Below are 17,222 nucleotides of genomic sequence, written 5' to 3'. Positions count from 1 at the left end.
CACGAGCAGGTCACAGTTGCAGGTTCAGGTCGTTTTGCGTGATCAATAAAAGATACAGGTTTGTGAAATCGGCAAGTTGAGAGAAGCAGTTGATGTACAGTGTTACTCTTGTCATCATAATGGCTTCAAGTCACTCGCACCGGTGCGACTATATATTTTTTCACAGTTGTACAACGTACTTTTCAGTCGCAAATGCGAGTGAAATGGTTGCACTGTAGAGCCCTGCCTGAGAAACCGGAAAGTTGAAAGTCCTCTGTCCCCGTGGCGAAGAACGTATTGACTGTTAGAAAGAGCTAACACTCAAGACTTATTTTCATAATTGTTAAACAAACACATCCATACAGAAAACTTCACCACATCAACCATTAAACTTTTTAAAATCATTGAAAATCGCATCTTTTTTTCTACGTTTTGGCCTTCTGTACATACTGAGATGGCATTTTTGCCCAGCAAAAACGGAGCTTTTTGAAAATTCTCTCCCAAGTGGATAAATTTGAAAATGCTGTTTTCGCATTGTAGTGTGGACTGAGAAAATGATGATACTCACAAACGATGACGTTTTATTAGTCATGTGACACAATCAAGTGACCCATTCAACTCAAAACGTGGACGATGTTGTACTGCAGTTGTTGTGTCTGCGATCCAGTTTGATAGCTCTGTTAAAGATTGTCACTTTGTACAACCTTCAGATTTCATTTTTAAATAAACGCCGGACAGAAACGACCCAGACAGGTATAGGATGTAAGTGTTTTCAGATGTTTCAATGTGGACGAACAATTTTTTGGGAAAAAGTGTGAAAATTCCAGTGTAGACGGAGAGAGTTTTAAAATGAAAATTCAGATTTCAGCTCTATCCGGATTAATGTGGATATAACCTGAGAGACGCAACATCTTGTTACAATATTTCTAGGTTCACAAATGACACACCTGCTTCTTCAATCAATCAATGTCAGCTGCAGACTGGTGGATGGACAGCACTGCAGATAGGCATGAAAAATGACATTTTGATCAATAAAAGAGGAGTCGAGATGGAGGTGTGTCTGTAGCATGGCTGTAATTTAGGGACACAACCAAAAAGTTTGTTTCAACAATTATTTAATTGGATTCTTCAGCTATTTCTATGTTATTAATAAAAACATTAATGGTACTGGCCAGTGCATTTTTGAATCTCCTATGCACACTGTGTATAAATGTGATTCATTGTAACATGAGGTGTGAAAGTGCATGTGTGTGCAAGATGGAGGGGTGAAAAAGCAGCTACATACATTACAGTAGTAAGAGGGAACCTACAAATCATGTCACTCATCTCTTGTGTTCTCTCTCTCTCTCTCTCTCTCTCTTTTTTACACACGCGCGCACACAGATACAGAGAGAGCACTTTGACATGTTAATGTTTTTGGTTGGAAAGCGGTGTGAGCCTTCTTGCTTTTGGAACTTGTGTGTGTTTTTGTGTGTGGGAAGTGAGCGGGTGAGAGAGAGAGTTTGATCTCCTGGTCTGTTTAGTGTCTGTGTGTTTGATCTACCCTCTGATTTGTGTTCATGACGGTCCTTCGTTTTCCATTTGGCATTGCCTCATTCATATGCATTAGGGAAAACTCGCTCTAAAGATGGATTGTGTCAAAAAAATAACATGAAAGCTTGGAGCTTTGTTTTTATAGAATACATCGCACTCGTCTGCATCCTTATTGCACAATATCTTTGTGCTGGTTTTCTTCCTGGAAAAAAAAAATATTCCTGTCTTGTTATTAAATGCATACATGAGTTTGTATTAGTATGTATATTTAAATATATCTGTGTGTGTGTGTGTGTGTGTGTGTGTGTGTATTGTATGCACACACACACACATACACACACACACACACAGACAGTGCTGCTTGAAAGTTTGCGAACCCTTTAGAATTTTCTATATATCTAAATACTATAAGTAGACAAAGAGAACCCAATTAAACAAATGAAACAAAATATTATACTTGGTCATTTATTTATTGAGGAAAATAATTAAATATTACATATCTGTGAGTGGCAAAAGTATGTGAGTATTAAAGTCAGCTTTTTTTTTTAATCAATGGGATGACAACTGTGTGTGAGTGAGCGCCACGTTTTATTTAAAGAGCAGGGATCTATCCAAGTCTCTTTACAACGCATGTTTGTGGAAGTGTATCATGGCATGAACAAAGGAGATTTCTGAGGACCTCAGAAAAAGAGTTGGTGATGCTCATCAAGCTGGAAAAGGTTACAAAACCATCTCTAAAGAGTTTGGACTCCACCAGTCCACAGTCAGACAGATTGTGTACAAATAGAGGAAATTCAAGACAGGGTAACACATTGTTCCCCTCCCCAAGAGTATTCAACCAGCAAAGAACACTCCAAGAGCAAGCTGTGTAATAGTCCGCGAGGTCATGATGGAGCCAAGGTTACTTCTAAGCAACTAAAGGCCTCTCTCACATTGGCAAAATGAATTTTGCCAATTCACATTGTTAATGTTCATGAGTCCACCATCAGGAGAACACTGAACAACAATGGTGCATGGCAGGGTTGTAAGGAGAACGCCACTGCTCTCCAAAAAGAACATTGCTGCCTGTCTTCAGTTTGCTAAAGATCACATGGACAAGCCAGAAGGCTATTGGAAAACTTTTTTGTGGATAGATGAGACCAAAATAGAATTTTTGTTTTAAATGAGAAACGTTATGTTGGCAGAAAGGAAAACACTGCATTCCAGCGTAAGAAACTTATCCCATCTGTGAAACATGCTGGTGGTACTATCATAGTTTTGGCCTGTTTTGCTGCATCTGGGACAGGATGACTTGCCATCATTGATGGAACAATGAATTCTGAATTATACCAATGAATTCGAAAGGAAAATATCAGGACATCTGTCCATGAACTGAATCTCAAGAGAAAGCGGCTCATGCAGCAAGACAACGACCCTGAGCACAAAAGTTGTTCTACCAAAGAACAGTTAAAGAAGAATAAAGTTAATGTTTTGGAATGGCCAAGTCAAAGTCCTGAACTTAATCCAATAGAAATGTTGTGGAAGGACCTGAAGCAAGCAGTTCATGTGAGGAAACCCACCAACATCCCAGAGTTGACGCTGTTCTGCACTGAGGAATGGGCTAAAATTCCTCCAAGCTGATGTGCAGAACTGATCAACACTTACCAGAAATGTTTAGTTGCAGTTAATGCTGCACAAGGGGGTCACACCAGATACTGAAAGCAAAGGTTCACATACTTTTACCACTCACAGATCTGTAATATTGGATCATTTTCCTCAATAAATAAATGACCAAGTACAATATTTTTGTGTCAATTGTTTAATTGGGTTCTCTTTATTTACCTTTAGGACTTGTGTAGGGCTACAATGATTATTTTCATTATTTTTCAGATTAATCAGATGGGGGGGCAAACTTTCAGTACCCTTTTTTTTTTGTGTATTTAAAATAAAATCCACAAATATAAACTTAAGACTAAAACTTTACACAACTGTTTGTCCAATAATATAAGACTGGAAAGAACCCAATACACACAGACACACACCAGAAAAAAAAAAAAATTATTAATTTAGGACTGTAGTTTAATTCAGTGGTTTTTGTGCATCCATAAAAATAATGCATAAATACTTATATGTAATAGAATCTAATTTATAAGTTTATATATGTATATATTGACATAAACGGTAAACTGAACAAAGTCACTGTCGTTGATTCTGGGTGTCTGATAAATATTGCGGCATCGCATTATGTGCGTATGACGTCATGCGCCATTGACTAGGAAGTGGCATATACTTCCGTTTTGTAAAAAAAAAACCCGCTAGTGTTCCTTTTCAGACTATATTACCTCTTTAAAATTCATACACTAGACGGTAGTACTCAGTGCATAGTGTAAGTGTATAGTACATCATTTTGGGACTTGTAGTGCTCATGCGCAGTGCTCTGCACATGTACAGTGGGTGTGACTCTGAACAGCAGGCAAGGAAGAAATGCGACATTTTGCTGCTTTTTGTGTTTTATGTTGGCTCTGGGGAGAACAGTGAGTGTCCTCAGAGCAGGAGTGTGACTCGTCAGACACAGACCTCAGCATAGTGTTATCCGGAAGTAAGTGTTGAAATGGAAGTTTTATGAGGCTAGGCTAACTATGCTAACCGGATGAGCACAAACCAGAGCACTGGGAGTCACAGGAATCTCCCTTAAAGTTTGCTTTGATTGTTCTATGTTTACACTTTTACATTGCACACATTTTGTAACATTTTATTTATTAAGTTCAAGAGTTTCTTTAACACTTACTTATGCAATCTTCATATAAGATATAAGAGAAGATATTTGTTTAAATTCTATTTTATTTTAGACTGTTAAAACAAAAAAACATTTGTTGTTTACCTTAATAAAGTGGGTAAATTAAAAATAGTGGTTAAATTCAGACCTCTTTTTTTTCTACTGGTCTCTGTTTAAAAAAAGATAAAATTTTATCAATAATTATCGATACCGATTGATATGAAACAATATTATATTATATTGTGATACATTTTTAGCTATGCCGCCCAACCTTAATATATACCTTGCTTTGTGAGAGTATTCGACCACTTAAAAGTAATCAACATTTTTCTAGCATTACGAATGATACTCGCACATTTTTTTTTTTTAAATCAATGTTTTCTGTACTAATTTGCTCACACTAAATCTAAATTCATTATAAATTGAATATTGACAGATTTGCAGCAGGTGGTTTGAAGCTGGATGATGCTTTTGAACTGCAATTGTTTTAAAAAATGACCACAGATTTGTAATATTATAAAGGACTGGACAGTCACCATTTTTTTTTGGTGCTACTCCAATCTTGCATTGACTTGTGCTGAGATCATTGTCCTGCTGGAAGGTTAATTCCAAGCCCCCAGGCTTCAGTTTCTCAGCAGACTGAAGCAGGTTCTTTATATTTGGCTCGGGCATGGCATTGTGTTGAGTTTGTGCCACACATGCTGCTTTGAGTTCGGGCCAAACGGCCATATGGCTCTTAAAGGTCTTGCAAAACATTTCACAAATCTTACCTGACTCATGATTTCCGGCAACTCCAGATGGTTCTTCTTGAGTAATGGCTTCTTTCAGTTTTATGCAGAATTGATATTTTGATATTGTGCACAATTACTGCACTTTTAACTACTGAAATATGCAAATTCTTTATTATAATGGTTATTGTGGCTTAAGTCTGTGTCTTGTCTGGTTGCTGAGATTTGCGAGTGTTTTGTCTAGACAGTGTGATGCTTGGATTGGTAACCCAACAGTTTTCACTGGGAGGGCTTTTAGTGTTATCTTGTACCTTGTTTCTACTTTTTGAATTTGAAAACTTTACATTTGACTTGTGTATTATAATGTTAAGTCAGTCCCTCCAGGATTTAGCAATTTTACGATCACAGAAATGAATGCAAAATCAAGGAAACTTAAGTACTTGCAATTTTTCAAAATTACTGCAGATTTTCCACAGATTTGGGCCAAGACGCATCATGTGACATTATCACAACATGCCATGTGACGTCATCACAACATGCATTCAGCTAGGGCTGAAACTAACGATTATTTTCATAATGGATTAGTTGGCTGATTATTTTCTCCCCGATTAATCGGATGGGGGGGGGGGGGGGGGCTTTCAGTACCTTTTCTTGTTTATATAAAATAAAATCCACAAACTGAGTGTTACAAATATAAACTTCAAACTAAAACTTTACACAACTGTTTGTCCAAAACAGAAAGGAACCCAATACACACACACACACACACACACACACACACACACACACACCAGAATATATATTATTAATTTAGGACTGTAGTTTAATTCTGTGTTTTTTGTGCATCCACAAAAATTATGCATTAATACTTACATATATTATAAACTAATATATATAAAATGTTACGTTATGTTATATGTAAGTATTTGTGCATTATCATGCAGCAAGACAATGAATCCAAAACACACTGCCAACAAATCAAAGGACTTCATCAGGGGAAAAATGTGGAAGGTTTTAGACTGGCCAAGTCAATCACCAGACCTTAACCCAATTGAGCAGCAGTTCACTTCCTGAAGAGGAGACTGAAGGGAGAACTCCCTAAAACAAACAACAATTGAAAGTAGCTGCAGCACAAACCTGGAAAAGAATCACAAAGAAGAATGCAACAGAGACCTACATTAGAAACAATAGTAGAGTTAGTAATAACATCAATGTTACTAATGGACGCCGGATTGTCTGTGTGTAAGAGCTAGACTAACTCCAACATATATAGCATGTGTTTAGAGAGGGAGATGGGAAAAGAGAAGTAGAAAGGGAGGGAGGGAGGGACAGCAGGTACAGAAGACCTGCAAGGTCAGAGAGACAGCAGGGTAGAGCGAGTTGTAAAGGGAGTAGAGTGAGTGTTAAAGAGACGACCGAACAGCTATGGACGCCGAGAGCCATTATCCTGGTAAGAGTATTTTCACTGTGTGTGTGTGTGTGTGTGTGTGTGTGTGTGTGTGTGTGTGTGTGTGTGTGTGTGTGTGTGAGAGAGAGGGAGAAAGTGGACAACAGAGACTTTTGTTATTATAGTAGTTATTTAGTAGTTATTGGAGGGCTGACAGAATTATAGATAAGAAAATCTGCACATGACGAGAAAAAGGAAAGGGAAATAAATCTCTCTGTCCCATTGTGGCAGACTAACATAAAAGGGAGAAGCGGAGTGAGAGAAGTTCTGTCTGTTTGCTCTTGTTAGTGGTATGAAATGTATACTACAGTGGTAGCTCATTCATAGCTGATTATTTAATTGATTCATTATGTCATTCCCTGGCTGTGCGTGTGATTGGACAGTTCACATGTCAGTCTCAGAGCCTGAACATGTGACTTACACGCAGTGCAGCTGATTTTGTTGTGCTTCATAAGATCTGATGTTACATAAATTTTACCTATAGACGGTGTGTATTTCTTCTTTGCAGTATCTGTTATATGTGAAAACTGTCACAGAATGAAGTTCATTCACATTATATGAATCGGAATCATTACATAAATTATATGTTCATTTTTTCATTAGTGGTTTGTTCCAGTACTTGTCTTAACACTGCCTTACTGAGCTCCACAATAAAACCATATTTCTACTATATTTCTGTACAAACAATAGGAATTTTTATTTATAGAGCTGCTGCTAACTTTTTATATTGACCTTTATATGCTGACCTTTTATATTTATATAGCTCATGCAGACTGCATCATATCACATGGCATTATATCTCTTTGTTTTCCTCACACCTCCAAGATTGGGGGTTTGATTCCCACCGTGGCCCTGTGTGTGCGGAGTTTGCATGTTCTCCCCGTGCTGCGGGGGTTTCCTCCAGGTACTGCAGTTTCCTCCCCCAGTCCAAAGACATGCATGGTAGGCGGATTGGCGTTTCCAAAGGGTCCGTAGTGTATGAATGGGTGTATGAATCACTGCGTTCGGGGGCCATCTTCAGTCGTCTTGACTCGGTCTTCATGGTGGTCAACAGGAAGTGAGAGTGAGGCCGATGCTGCGCAAGGCTTCCCCATTATAATCCAATTCATGCACAAGTCGAGTCCCAGTTTGTATTCTCCATAATGGAGGCGGAAATTGAAACTTCGGTCTTCGTCGAAACTCCTGTGTGTGTGCGGAGTTTGCATATTCCCCCCGTGCTGCAGGGGGTTTCCTCCGGGAACTCTGGAAGATTGAAATCTTACCAGAAAGTCCACAGGGTATTTGGTTCAGGAGTTGAATAAAGTTATATTTATATTATTATTTATATTTGTATTTAAAAAATTTATGAATATATAAAAAATAAAGTTGTTATGAATGAAAAATGACTTCTTTTTCCGCCCCACATCTGATTTAAATCCGAATACAAAAACAGATGCATGTTTTTTGAGCACTAAACAGATACAGTTAATGGCATTGTGTTACATCTGTAATAGGCACACACAACTCTACTGTATTATACTAATACAGGTGCTCAGTGCATCTTAAATGTCATCATGGTAATTTTTTAATTAAGACCAGTTTTCTTATTCATATACACAAGCGTGTCATTTCTAGCATTGTAATAATTATTGTTATTATTACTTAATTAATGTTGAATGACTTTTATTAGGGGTCAAGCCCCGAAGGGGCGAAGATCTCTATAGTTTTCATTAATTTTCTTCTTATTAATATTATTATTCTGCTTCTTCTTCTTCTCCGCTTGTAAGTCTATGGAAGCCCATAGAATTGCTTGCGGGAAAGTTATGGAATTTCGCACACAGATAGAGGACAGTGTGATCTTTTAATACAGCAAATTTGGATTCTCTAATGCAATCCCTCTAGTGCCACCAACTGTCCAAAGTTGCTCTCACGTTTATGTTAATAACTTTTGAACTGTGAGTCCTAGAAATGAATTTCCTCTGATTCTTTGGCCCAAGACGATTCGATTGCACCCTATGATGTAATTTTCCATCATGAAAATCTTTCCACCATTTTGAAATTTCTGAAAACCTACTTTTTCAAACCCGATTTGCACAAAATTTGGCCTGCATCATCTAGAGGCACTCATGACAAAAAGTTATTCATAGAATTTTGATAAACCATGCCGTTTTCAAAGGGTGTTCAATGAAATCGACGCCGAGCATGCCAAAGTAGACATGAGGGTATATATCCGTAACGCTTTGAGGGATTGTGACAAAACTTGGTACTTGATACTCAGCATTAGGCCATGAGGTTACCTACAGCGTTTCGAAATAGCACCACCTAGTGTTCATGAGATATGAAAAGCTAATTTTTGCTTATAACTTCTGAACAGTTTGTCATAAAATCATCAAATTCACCTCATTAGATTCATTGAGGCATACCGAGTCCAACAAAATGAAAAATTCTAACGTCAGCCATTTTGGATGTCAGTCATTTTGAATTTAGTCATAAAATGCTGTATTTTATGAACAATTTGGCATATCATTACGAAACTTGGTATTTGTCTTTGGTACAATACTCTGAAAAGGCTCAAAATGTTTTGGGACAGCACCACCTTTTGGTCAAAAATTATAATGCTATTTCTAAAAATGCTAATAGCTATTGACTCCTTTTGTCTACTGTCATGAGACTGATCTTGATAGAATCTGTGATTCATGCAGAGACCAATGTTACCAATTATGTCATGGTTGAGCAAACTTCCTGTCCGCTATTTTTAATTGTTTTGAAAACCTACTTTTTCAAACTCTTCCTAGACCGTTTGTGGGATTTGCATGAAAATTGGCCTGCATTAAGAAGCACTCACAACAAAAATTATTCACAGAATTTTGATAAACTATACGGTTGTCGAATGGCGTGTCAACGAACTTGAAGAATGCACAAAATTGAACTTGAAGCAGTATCTCTGCAACGCTTTGAGGGATTGTAACTAAACTTGGTAAGTGTCATCACCATTAGGCCCTGAGATTACCTGCGGAGTTTCGGCACAGTGCCCCCTACTGGTCAGGAGATAGCAAAAACGTTTCTTTGGCTTATAACTCTTCAACGCTTTCCTGCATGATAACAGTTTCAGAACAGTACCACATACTGGACAAAAATTCTAAGAAGTAGCTATTTGAACTTTTTTTAATACATGGGTTTTTTATGATTGAAAGTTTACGTTGTCTAACTCCTCATATGTGTGTTCATCGGACTCTAACCAAAAATATGTCACAAAGCTTCTTTTGCTGCTCATGGTGCCGATAATTGATATTGCTGCTTGCAACTATATTTTATTCTTGCTTTTCTCATTTGAAAAACAAAACAGCTAAATGCAAAAACGGACACAAAAATGTTTTTGAATTTTAGAGAAAAACAGGTAATTCTAGTTCTTTAATTAAGGCATACATGTAGAGCAGTTTTAACATTTACTGCGAGATTAATTTTCTTGAGTTTCTTATGGTACCATTTTTACACACACACACAACACAAATGCATGGTCAGGAAAACCTTTTCTGCTTGACTGGTTTGACCTCACAGGGGTTGACAATTGAAGCAGTGCTGGGATTGGTCAGTGGGACTGTCAATCACAGTGGAAGGATGGAATAAGGAGGTGTGTCATGTACAAATGTGCACCTGATTCACAGGTGCACAGGTGTGTGTTAGTCTTGTCGGCTCAGAGTTTGTGCTTGTAGGATAAGTGTTTAAAGGACTTTAAGGTTGTTAGGTTGCTGTGTGACAGCTGTCATTTGCGGGAGAGGTCAGAGGACATCATGAGGAGGTACAGGCAGGTGCCATGCTCGGATGCGGATGGAACCTTCAGATACGGACGTGCTAGGGAAAGGACATCCTTCTATTCCGCACTGGGTATGTGTGTGTGTGTGTGTGTGTGTGAAATTGCTGCTTAAAAGTTTCTAATACTTGATTGTTGATTCTAATTCTTTATCATAGACTGTTACAGCATGAATAAAAAAAAAATTAGAGTCAGTATGGAGACACACCTGTAGACTTGGGGTAATCCTTTTATCTGTTTATACAGAAATAGGATAAAAACATATCCTGATATAAATAGTATTATAAATAATGCATTACACATTTTCTCTCTCTCTCTCTCTCTCAATCTCCTTCTTGCTTTCAACCTCTCAGTGAGGGTATCATATACTTGATAACGATCAGCCCTCTTTCCACTTCTCAGCTTACAATACCGCATACACATACACACACCCCGCATGTGGAAATACTAAATGCTAACATGAGATTTTGTGCTGATACTGCAGTAGTAATATTAGGATATGCTTCAGTTGACCTGCGCTATTAACATGGTGTCATCTATTCACGTGTATCATCTGAAATTGGTCATAAAACTGCTTTTACTCAAAGTGAGTGGGCATGCAGCAGATCCATGGCATATGGCTAGAGGGTCAGTGAGATTTGAAATATTTTGATCACTATCAAGTACTGTTGAATGGATTACAGGGGTTGGTGTATTGTAGCCTTCTCCCATATAAAATTTTCAAATTTCAATGTTGTACCAGTCTCAGAGATTGAAACAACTTTGCAACGTTCATGTCATCCTAGTCTAGAAGCCAAGCTGTTTTAGCACCCTTTTTACAACCGCCTCGCCCTACACTTCTGTAAAGGACCTACCACAGACCATTGTTTTTGCATATGTCATTCAAATGGTCTCTTCCTGGTGTTTCCTGGCCAGCCTCACTAATGGAAAAATACAAGACTCTGGAAGTTTGGCTTGGTTTGAGATTAATATTGTCATCATAACTACCAAACGGCATGCCGTGTAGTTCTAGAACAGTGGAATGTATAGCGACTCTCTCTGTGTGTGTGTGTGTGTGTGTGTGTGTGTGTGTGTGTGATGGATGCGTCATTTGTGTGTGTGTGTTTTTTGAGTGAGGGAAAGATGTGTGTTAAATATGAGAGGAGCCTGGTGGCTGGTTGGATACTCTCAGATTTCCTCTTTTCGCTTAATTATTAATTAACCATTCACAGTCTCTCTCTCTCTCACACACACACACACACACACACACACACACACACGTGTTGTAAACATAGAAAAACGGTATGATCACCATTTCTGCTGAAAATAGATACAGGAGGGGAAATAAGTATTGAACGCATCAACATATTTTTCAGTAAATATATTTCCAATGAAGCTATGCACATGAAATTTTCACCAGACTTTGGTATTAACTCAAGAAATCCACACATATAAAGAGATCAAAACATTAAAGACCATACATAAAGTTATGTGTAATAAAGCGGAATGACAAAGGAAAAAAGTACTGAACACGCTAACTTAATTTATTTAATACTTAGTGGAGAAGCCTTTGTTTGTAATGACAGCTTCAAGACGCTTCCTGTATGAAGAAATTAATTGGCCGCAGTATTCGGTTGTGATTTTGGCCATTCTTCTAAACATATTGTCTTTAAATCTTGTTCAATTGGATTCAAGTCAGGTGATTGACTGGGCCATCCTAACGTCTTGATTTTTTTTCTCTGAAACCAATTGAGATTTTCCTTTTCTGTATGCTTTGGATCGTTGTCCTGCTGGAAGGTCCACCCACGTCTCATCTTCATCATCCTGGTGGATGGCAGCAGATTCTTCTCAAGAATCTCACGGTAAAGGGCTCCATTCATCGTTCCTTCAAGTATATGAAGTCTGCCAGTACCATGCGATGAAAAACAGCCCCACACCATGATGCTTCCACCTCCAAACTTCCCTGTTGGTATAGTGTTTTAAAGGTGACGTGCAGTGACATTTCTTCTCCAAACATGGTGTGTAGTATGACAGCCAAAAAGTTGCTCTCATCTGACCAGACTACACTCTCCTAGTATTTCATAGGCTTGTCCAAATGAGTTGTAACAAACTTTAAACGAGCTTCGACATGCCTTATGTTTAGTATTGGAGGATTGCAGGATGAGCGTGCATAGAGGCCGTGGCGGTGGAGTGCATTGCCTATTGTTTTCTCTGCGACGATGGTACCTGCTGCCTCCAAGTGTTTCTGGAGCTCTTTCTGAGTGGTCCTTTGCTCTTGGGCTATTCTTCTGACTGTTCTTCTGACTCCCTGGTAAGAAATCCTGCGATGAGCTCCTGTGCGTGGCCGGTTGATGACGGAGCAATGTTGCTTCCACTTGCAGATAATGGCCCCAATGGTGCTTTACTGGAAGATTCAGAAGTTTTGAAATACGTCTGTATCCGATTCCATCAATATGTTTTGCAACAATAAGGTTGCAAAGGTCTTGGGAGACTTCTTTACTTTTACCCATCAAGAGATATTTCTTGTGTGACACCATGGTAACCAATGGTTTATAGACCATCAATTTACTAACCAAGCTGATATTAATTTGCACAGATAGGAAGTATAATTACTTTCTTACTACTTATGGATTTCAGCTAGTTCCTTGCCTTATCTTGCCTTGGAGAACGTCATTCCACTTTTTTAAACATTACTTTATTTATCGAATTTAATGTTGTGAATTCTTTATATGTGTAGGTTTCTTGAGTTAATACTGATGTGTGATACTTTGGCTGCAAAGTAACATTCAACGTCACAATGGATATTCTTCCTTCCATCCTTCCTCCCATCCTATCCCATTCTATCCAATCCCATCCCGTTCCGTCCGATTCCATCCCATCCTATCCCATACTACCCTATCCCGTTCTGTCCCATTCTATCCTATCCTGTCCCATTCCATCCCATCCTATCCCATCCTATCCTTATTGACTGATTGGCAAATTAGCTATTTATCAAAGAAAATTACAAATAAATACAAGTTCAAATAAAAATTATGAAAGGTATCTTATAGTGGTATTATCATACAAATGGTCCTCCTTTTTGTTTTCTACACAAAGTAAAGCTTTCTCTAAATATATCCCCTAACCTAATATATCACCTAAACTATGTCTAAGTTTTTCTCACATACAAATGTGCATACACACAACATTCCCTTGGCTGGAGTTTCAACAGTGTTCATACTGCGTAGTTATTTTCATTAATTATAATAAATGTTAGTATGGTACATGCACTGGGCATGCTTTGAGGACTAAGTAGTCAAGACTGGTGTGAAGTGCAGAGCCTGAATAATGCGTCACGGCTATCGCATGGCTTTTATATATATATATATATATATATATATATATATATATGTGTGTGTGTGTGTGTGTGTGGATGCACACTGAAAGATGTCTCTTGTTACAGGTGTGTGTGGATGTTGTGGGCGGTGTCGTCCCCGCTACAAGCGCTTGGTGGATAACATTTTCCCAGAGGACCCAAAGGTACTACTACCTCAGCTACTCACACAAACACGGTCTATCTGTGAGAGCAGAATTTGAGAATAAATTCGTTTTTCACCTTTTACATAGACTTAATATTAAAATTGCAAGTTGGGTGATGGGTGAAGGTGTTCTGGTCAAATAAATAAATATACCTCTACAAGATTTTAGGAAGTAACCAACTTTATGTAGGTTTAAGAGATATAAAAGCATGATGTAGTGCTCCTACTAGGGTTCTCTCTGTCTCATCACCACATTAAGATCCAATATGTTCTCTAAGGTGAATCTTTGACCAACATTTAATACCAAGATTGAGAGAAATTTACAGCTCATTTACTGGCTGAATGTGCTACAGCAGAGGTTCTCAACCTTTTGCAACTAAAGCCCCCCCCAAGCCTTCCCTATCATGTGGCACCCCTCCCCAATATTGGAGGAGACCAGGTAAAATGTTTTTCTATTTTATATAAAATCTATCTATCTACCTACCTACCTACCTACCTACCTACCTACTCTATAATTTGTTTGATAGATATTTTTTTTACTTTTTTAATTACTTTTCATAACTTATGAAAGTTTTCTTAACTTTTATAAAACTATATAACGGCCAGGTATGCAACATGAATCATCAAAAATGTTTCTGAACACTATAACTACTTTGAACTAGAGAACTAGGCTGTAATAACGTGTACTATTTTACATGTAAAACATGTCGCATTCCATTTGTCTTGCATTCTAAAAACATTGACATACGAATGATGTAAATTGGGATGAAGGGCGCGTCTCGTTATCCATGACATTGTTAAATCTCCACCTCAGCTCCACACTGAACGGAGCAGACGCAGAGAGAGGTGAGGGTGCAGCGGGAAAGCAAGACGTCGCGCTTGCAGGACAGTACTGGCGACATTTGGAAGGCCGCTAAGGTTTATCAAAAAAGCCGCTAGATTTGTCGCTAGGTATGTTTTTTTTTTTTTTATTGAAAAAAGTCGGTAAAGGGGTCTGAAAAGTCACTAAGTTGGCAACACTGCTCTGCACTGACAGCTAGATAAAAGGCAGTCTAAACTCTGCCTCTCCCCAGCAAAAAGAAAATACAGAGGGAGAGGGAGTGCGGGGCCCCCCTTCCGATCTCTTCACGCCCCCCCCCCCCCCCCCCCCAAGTTGAGAACCATTACGCTATATGACTTATGTGCTGTAGATTTTGTGGGAATTTTGTATTTTAATGCTGGAAAAATCACCAATACGTAGGAGGGCTGAGGTTTGAAAGACAAATGCGTCCTGCGTGGAGGGTTTTGTTCAAACCACTTAATTAAAAGTTCTGGTCATTTTCACTGTCTTTGTTAATGCTTTTGTTCTACAGTGAATGCAAACGTAGGTGACAAATCTTTTGTGGATTGAAATAGACCATTTGTATTGCTTTTTCATTTAATTGTAACAGTTAGGCTTAGTGGTTAGCATGTTTGCCTCACACCTCAAGGGTTGGGGGTTCTATTCCCTCCTCCACCCTGTGTGTGTGTGTGTGTGTGTGTGTGTGTGTGTGTGTGGAGATTGGCATTTCCAAATTGTCCGTAGTGTGTGAGTGTGATTGTGCCCTTCGATGGGTTGGCATCCCATCCTGGGATAGGCTCCAGGCAGGTTCATTTTACTTGCATGCTTATTTTTGGTGCAGGATGAACTCAGACAAAACAATATTCAAAATAAAATAACCCTTAACTAATCCAGAGCCATCTGTCCACAACTGATTAGGATGACTTTAATGGCTGCTGTGAAGCAGATGGGAGAGATTGAACAGACAATTGCTATGACTTTCTCAATCCGATGCCAGCCTAGGAATAGGGCTGCACGATTATGGCCAAAATGATAACCAATTGTGATGCCACAATTATTTTGATGAATATTGAGATCACAATTTTTCATTGCGATTATTCATTGAATTTTACAATCGCCAGAAATAAATCTGAATCTTCATTCACATTTTTGGGGGAATTGTGCACAGCAGACCTGAACCAGTTTATCTGCAAAGACTTTTACTGTTCGGCGTGATGACGTATAATGCCCCGACAACGTCTGTAGTCCCATTTAGCAACATGTTAGTGTCACGATTTCCCCTTGCACAAGCGCTGGAGCATGTAGTGCGCTTCCGGGTTTTTTACTGACTTTCTACATGTGCATTTGTTATGATTTCTGTCCTGTCTCTGCCCCTGTATTGTCATTTGTTGTTCCCTTATGTGTCGTCATTAGTCTCAGCTGCTTTGTCTTCACACTTAATTACGGTTGTCATTTAAACCCCTCATGTCGCTTTGTTCGATGCAAAGTATTGCGTGAGTTTTCCGTGTACCAAGCCTTTCTTCATAGTTTTGATCTTATTCTCGACTTCGTTATTTGATTCTTGTTTAGCCTTGTTTATGCCCGTTTGCCGATCGCCTGACCTTTTGCCTGTTTTTGACCACGCTATTGTCTCACGTTTTGGATTTGTCTGTCTCTCTTCTAAATGAAGCTCTTATCTGCACACTACACGTAAAAGCTTTTTGAAAAATCACGAGTGGGGTTTTACTGGCATATTTTATGTTGTAGAATAAAATGTGAAAAATATTTGAGCTTGTTTTTACCACAGACCTTATTTCAGGCATTTAACCAAAATCCCATAAAAAAAACAAAAAAAAACAATTTGGGACAGTGGATCCGAAGGGAGAAAATGCTAACTCGTTTCCGGGTTTTGGCATAAAATGATGTCATCCCTGTGCCGCCCTATGGTGACTGGCTGTAAGTTTAGGAAGCGCTTGATTTCATATGCAGTGGAGTTTTCTATGAGCGGAGGATGAACTTTAAACGTCAATATCGCAGTTGATCATGTTCATGTAGTCATGTCTGCTTGAACCCACCCATTTTTCAAGTGATCAGAAATATTGGAACATGTGACTGACAGGTGTTTCTTGTTGCCCAGGTGTGCCCTGTTAGATTGATTATTTAAACTTAAAATTTTTAAACTGTAAATTAATATCCTTGAATGTCTACTCTTGGTTTGAGCTCTAGGTTTCGCTTGTGAAGATTGCATTTCTTGTTAAAAAGGATAAACCCACATGAAGACCATAATGATGTCTATGGGAGAAAAGCAAGCCATTTTGAAGCTGAGAAAAGAAGGGAAATCTATCAGAGCCATTGCTGTTCCAATTGCTTTTGGAGGCGATTGTATAATTTTTGCTTGCAGATCACCTAATCCAGCAAGATGAAAAAAATAAACAAAAGTACATGCCATCAATGCCACATTATATGAATTCTTACGCCCTATCCAAATTTATCAGAGAAATACGGGTGTGTTATTTTGGGCTTAAGCAAAGTGTGCCAATAATTGTTATATGTTTTAAATAAAAATGATAGAATAGGCCTGAGATTAATTGCATGATGATTAACTGTCTTTTGATTTTATGGCGCTATTAAAACATAAGCATAACAGTAGTCTAATAATGCACATGTATCTTATGAAGATCAGCCATTTATCCA

The 17,222-nt window shown here is 38.4% G+C and overlaps 1 protein-coding gene across 4 annotated transcripts in view; it reads left to right on the top strand.

Annotated features, from left to right (window-relative positions):
- The window catches only part of efr3a (EFR3 homolog A (S. cerevisiae)), a 74,498-nt gene that overhangs the window by 4,435 nt on the left and 52,841 nt on the right, over positions 1–17,222 (top strand). Inside the window, exons 2-3 of one of the 4 annotated variants that reach the window (XM_053651607.1) lie at positions 10,182–10,306; positions 13,654–13,730. The exons of 1 other annotated variant lie outside the window; for it this stretch is intronic. In XM_053651607.1, the coding sequence (XP_053507582.1) occupies positions 10,213–10,306; positions 13,654–13,730 (171 nt within the window). In that variant the 5' untranslated portion in view covers positions 10,182–10,212. The remainder of the gene's footprint in view (positions 1–10,181; positions 10,307–13,653; positions 13,731–17,222) is intronic. 2 more of the 4 variants (XM_053651605.1, XM_053651608.1) reach the window with 2 other exon arrangements.

The sequence above is a fragment of the Ictalurus furcatus genome, chromosome 20, assembly GCF_023375685.1.
Source record: "Ictalurus furcatus strain D&B chromosome 20, Billie_1.0, whole genome shotgun sequence".
Lineage (NCBI taxonomy): Eukaryota > Metazoa > Chordata > Actinopteri > Siluriformes > Ictaluridae > Ictalurus > Ictalurus furcatus.
Note: the sequence above shows the minus strand (reverse complement) of the source record. Positions and strands in the feature narration are given on the sequence as shown.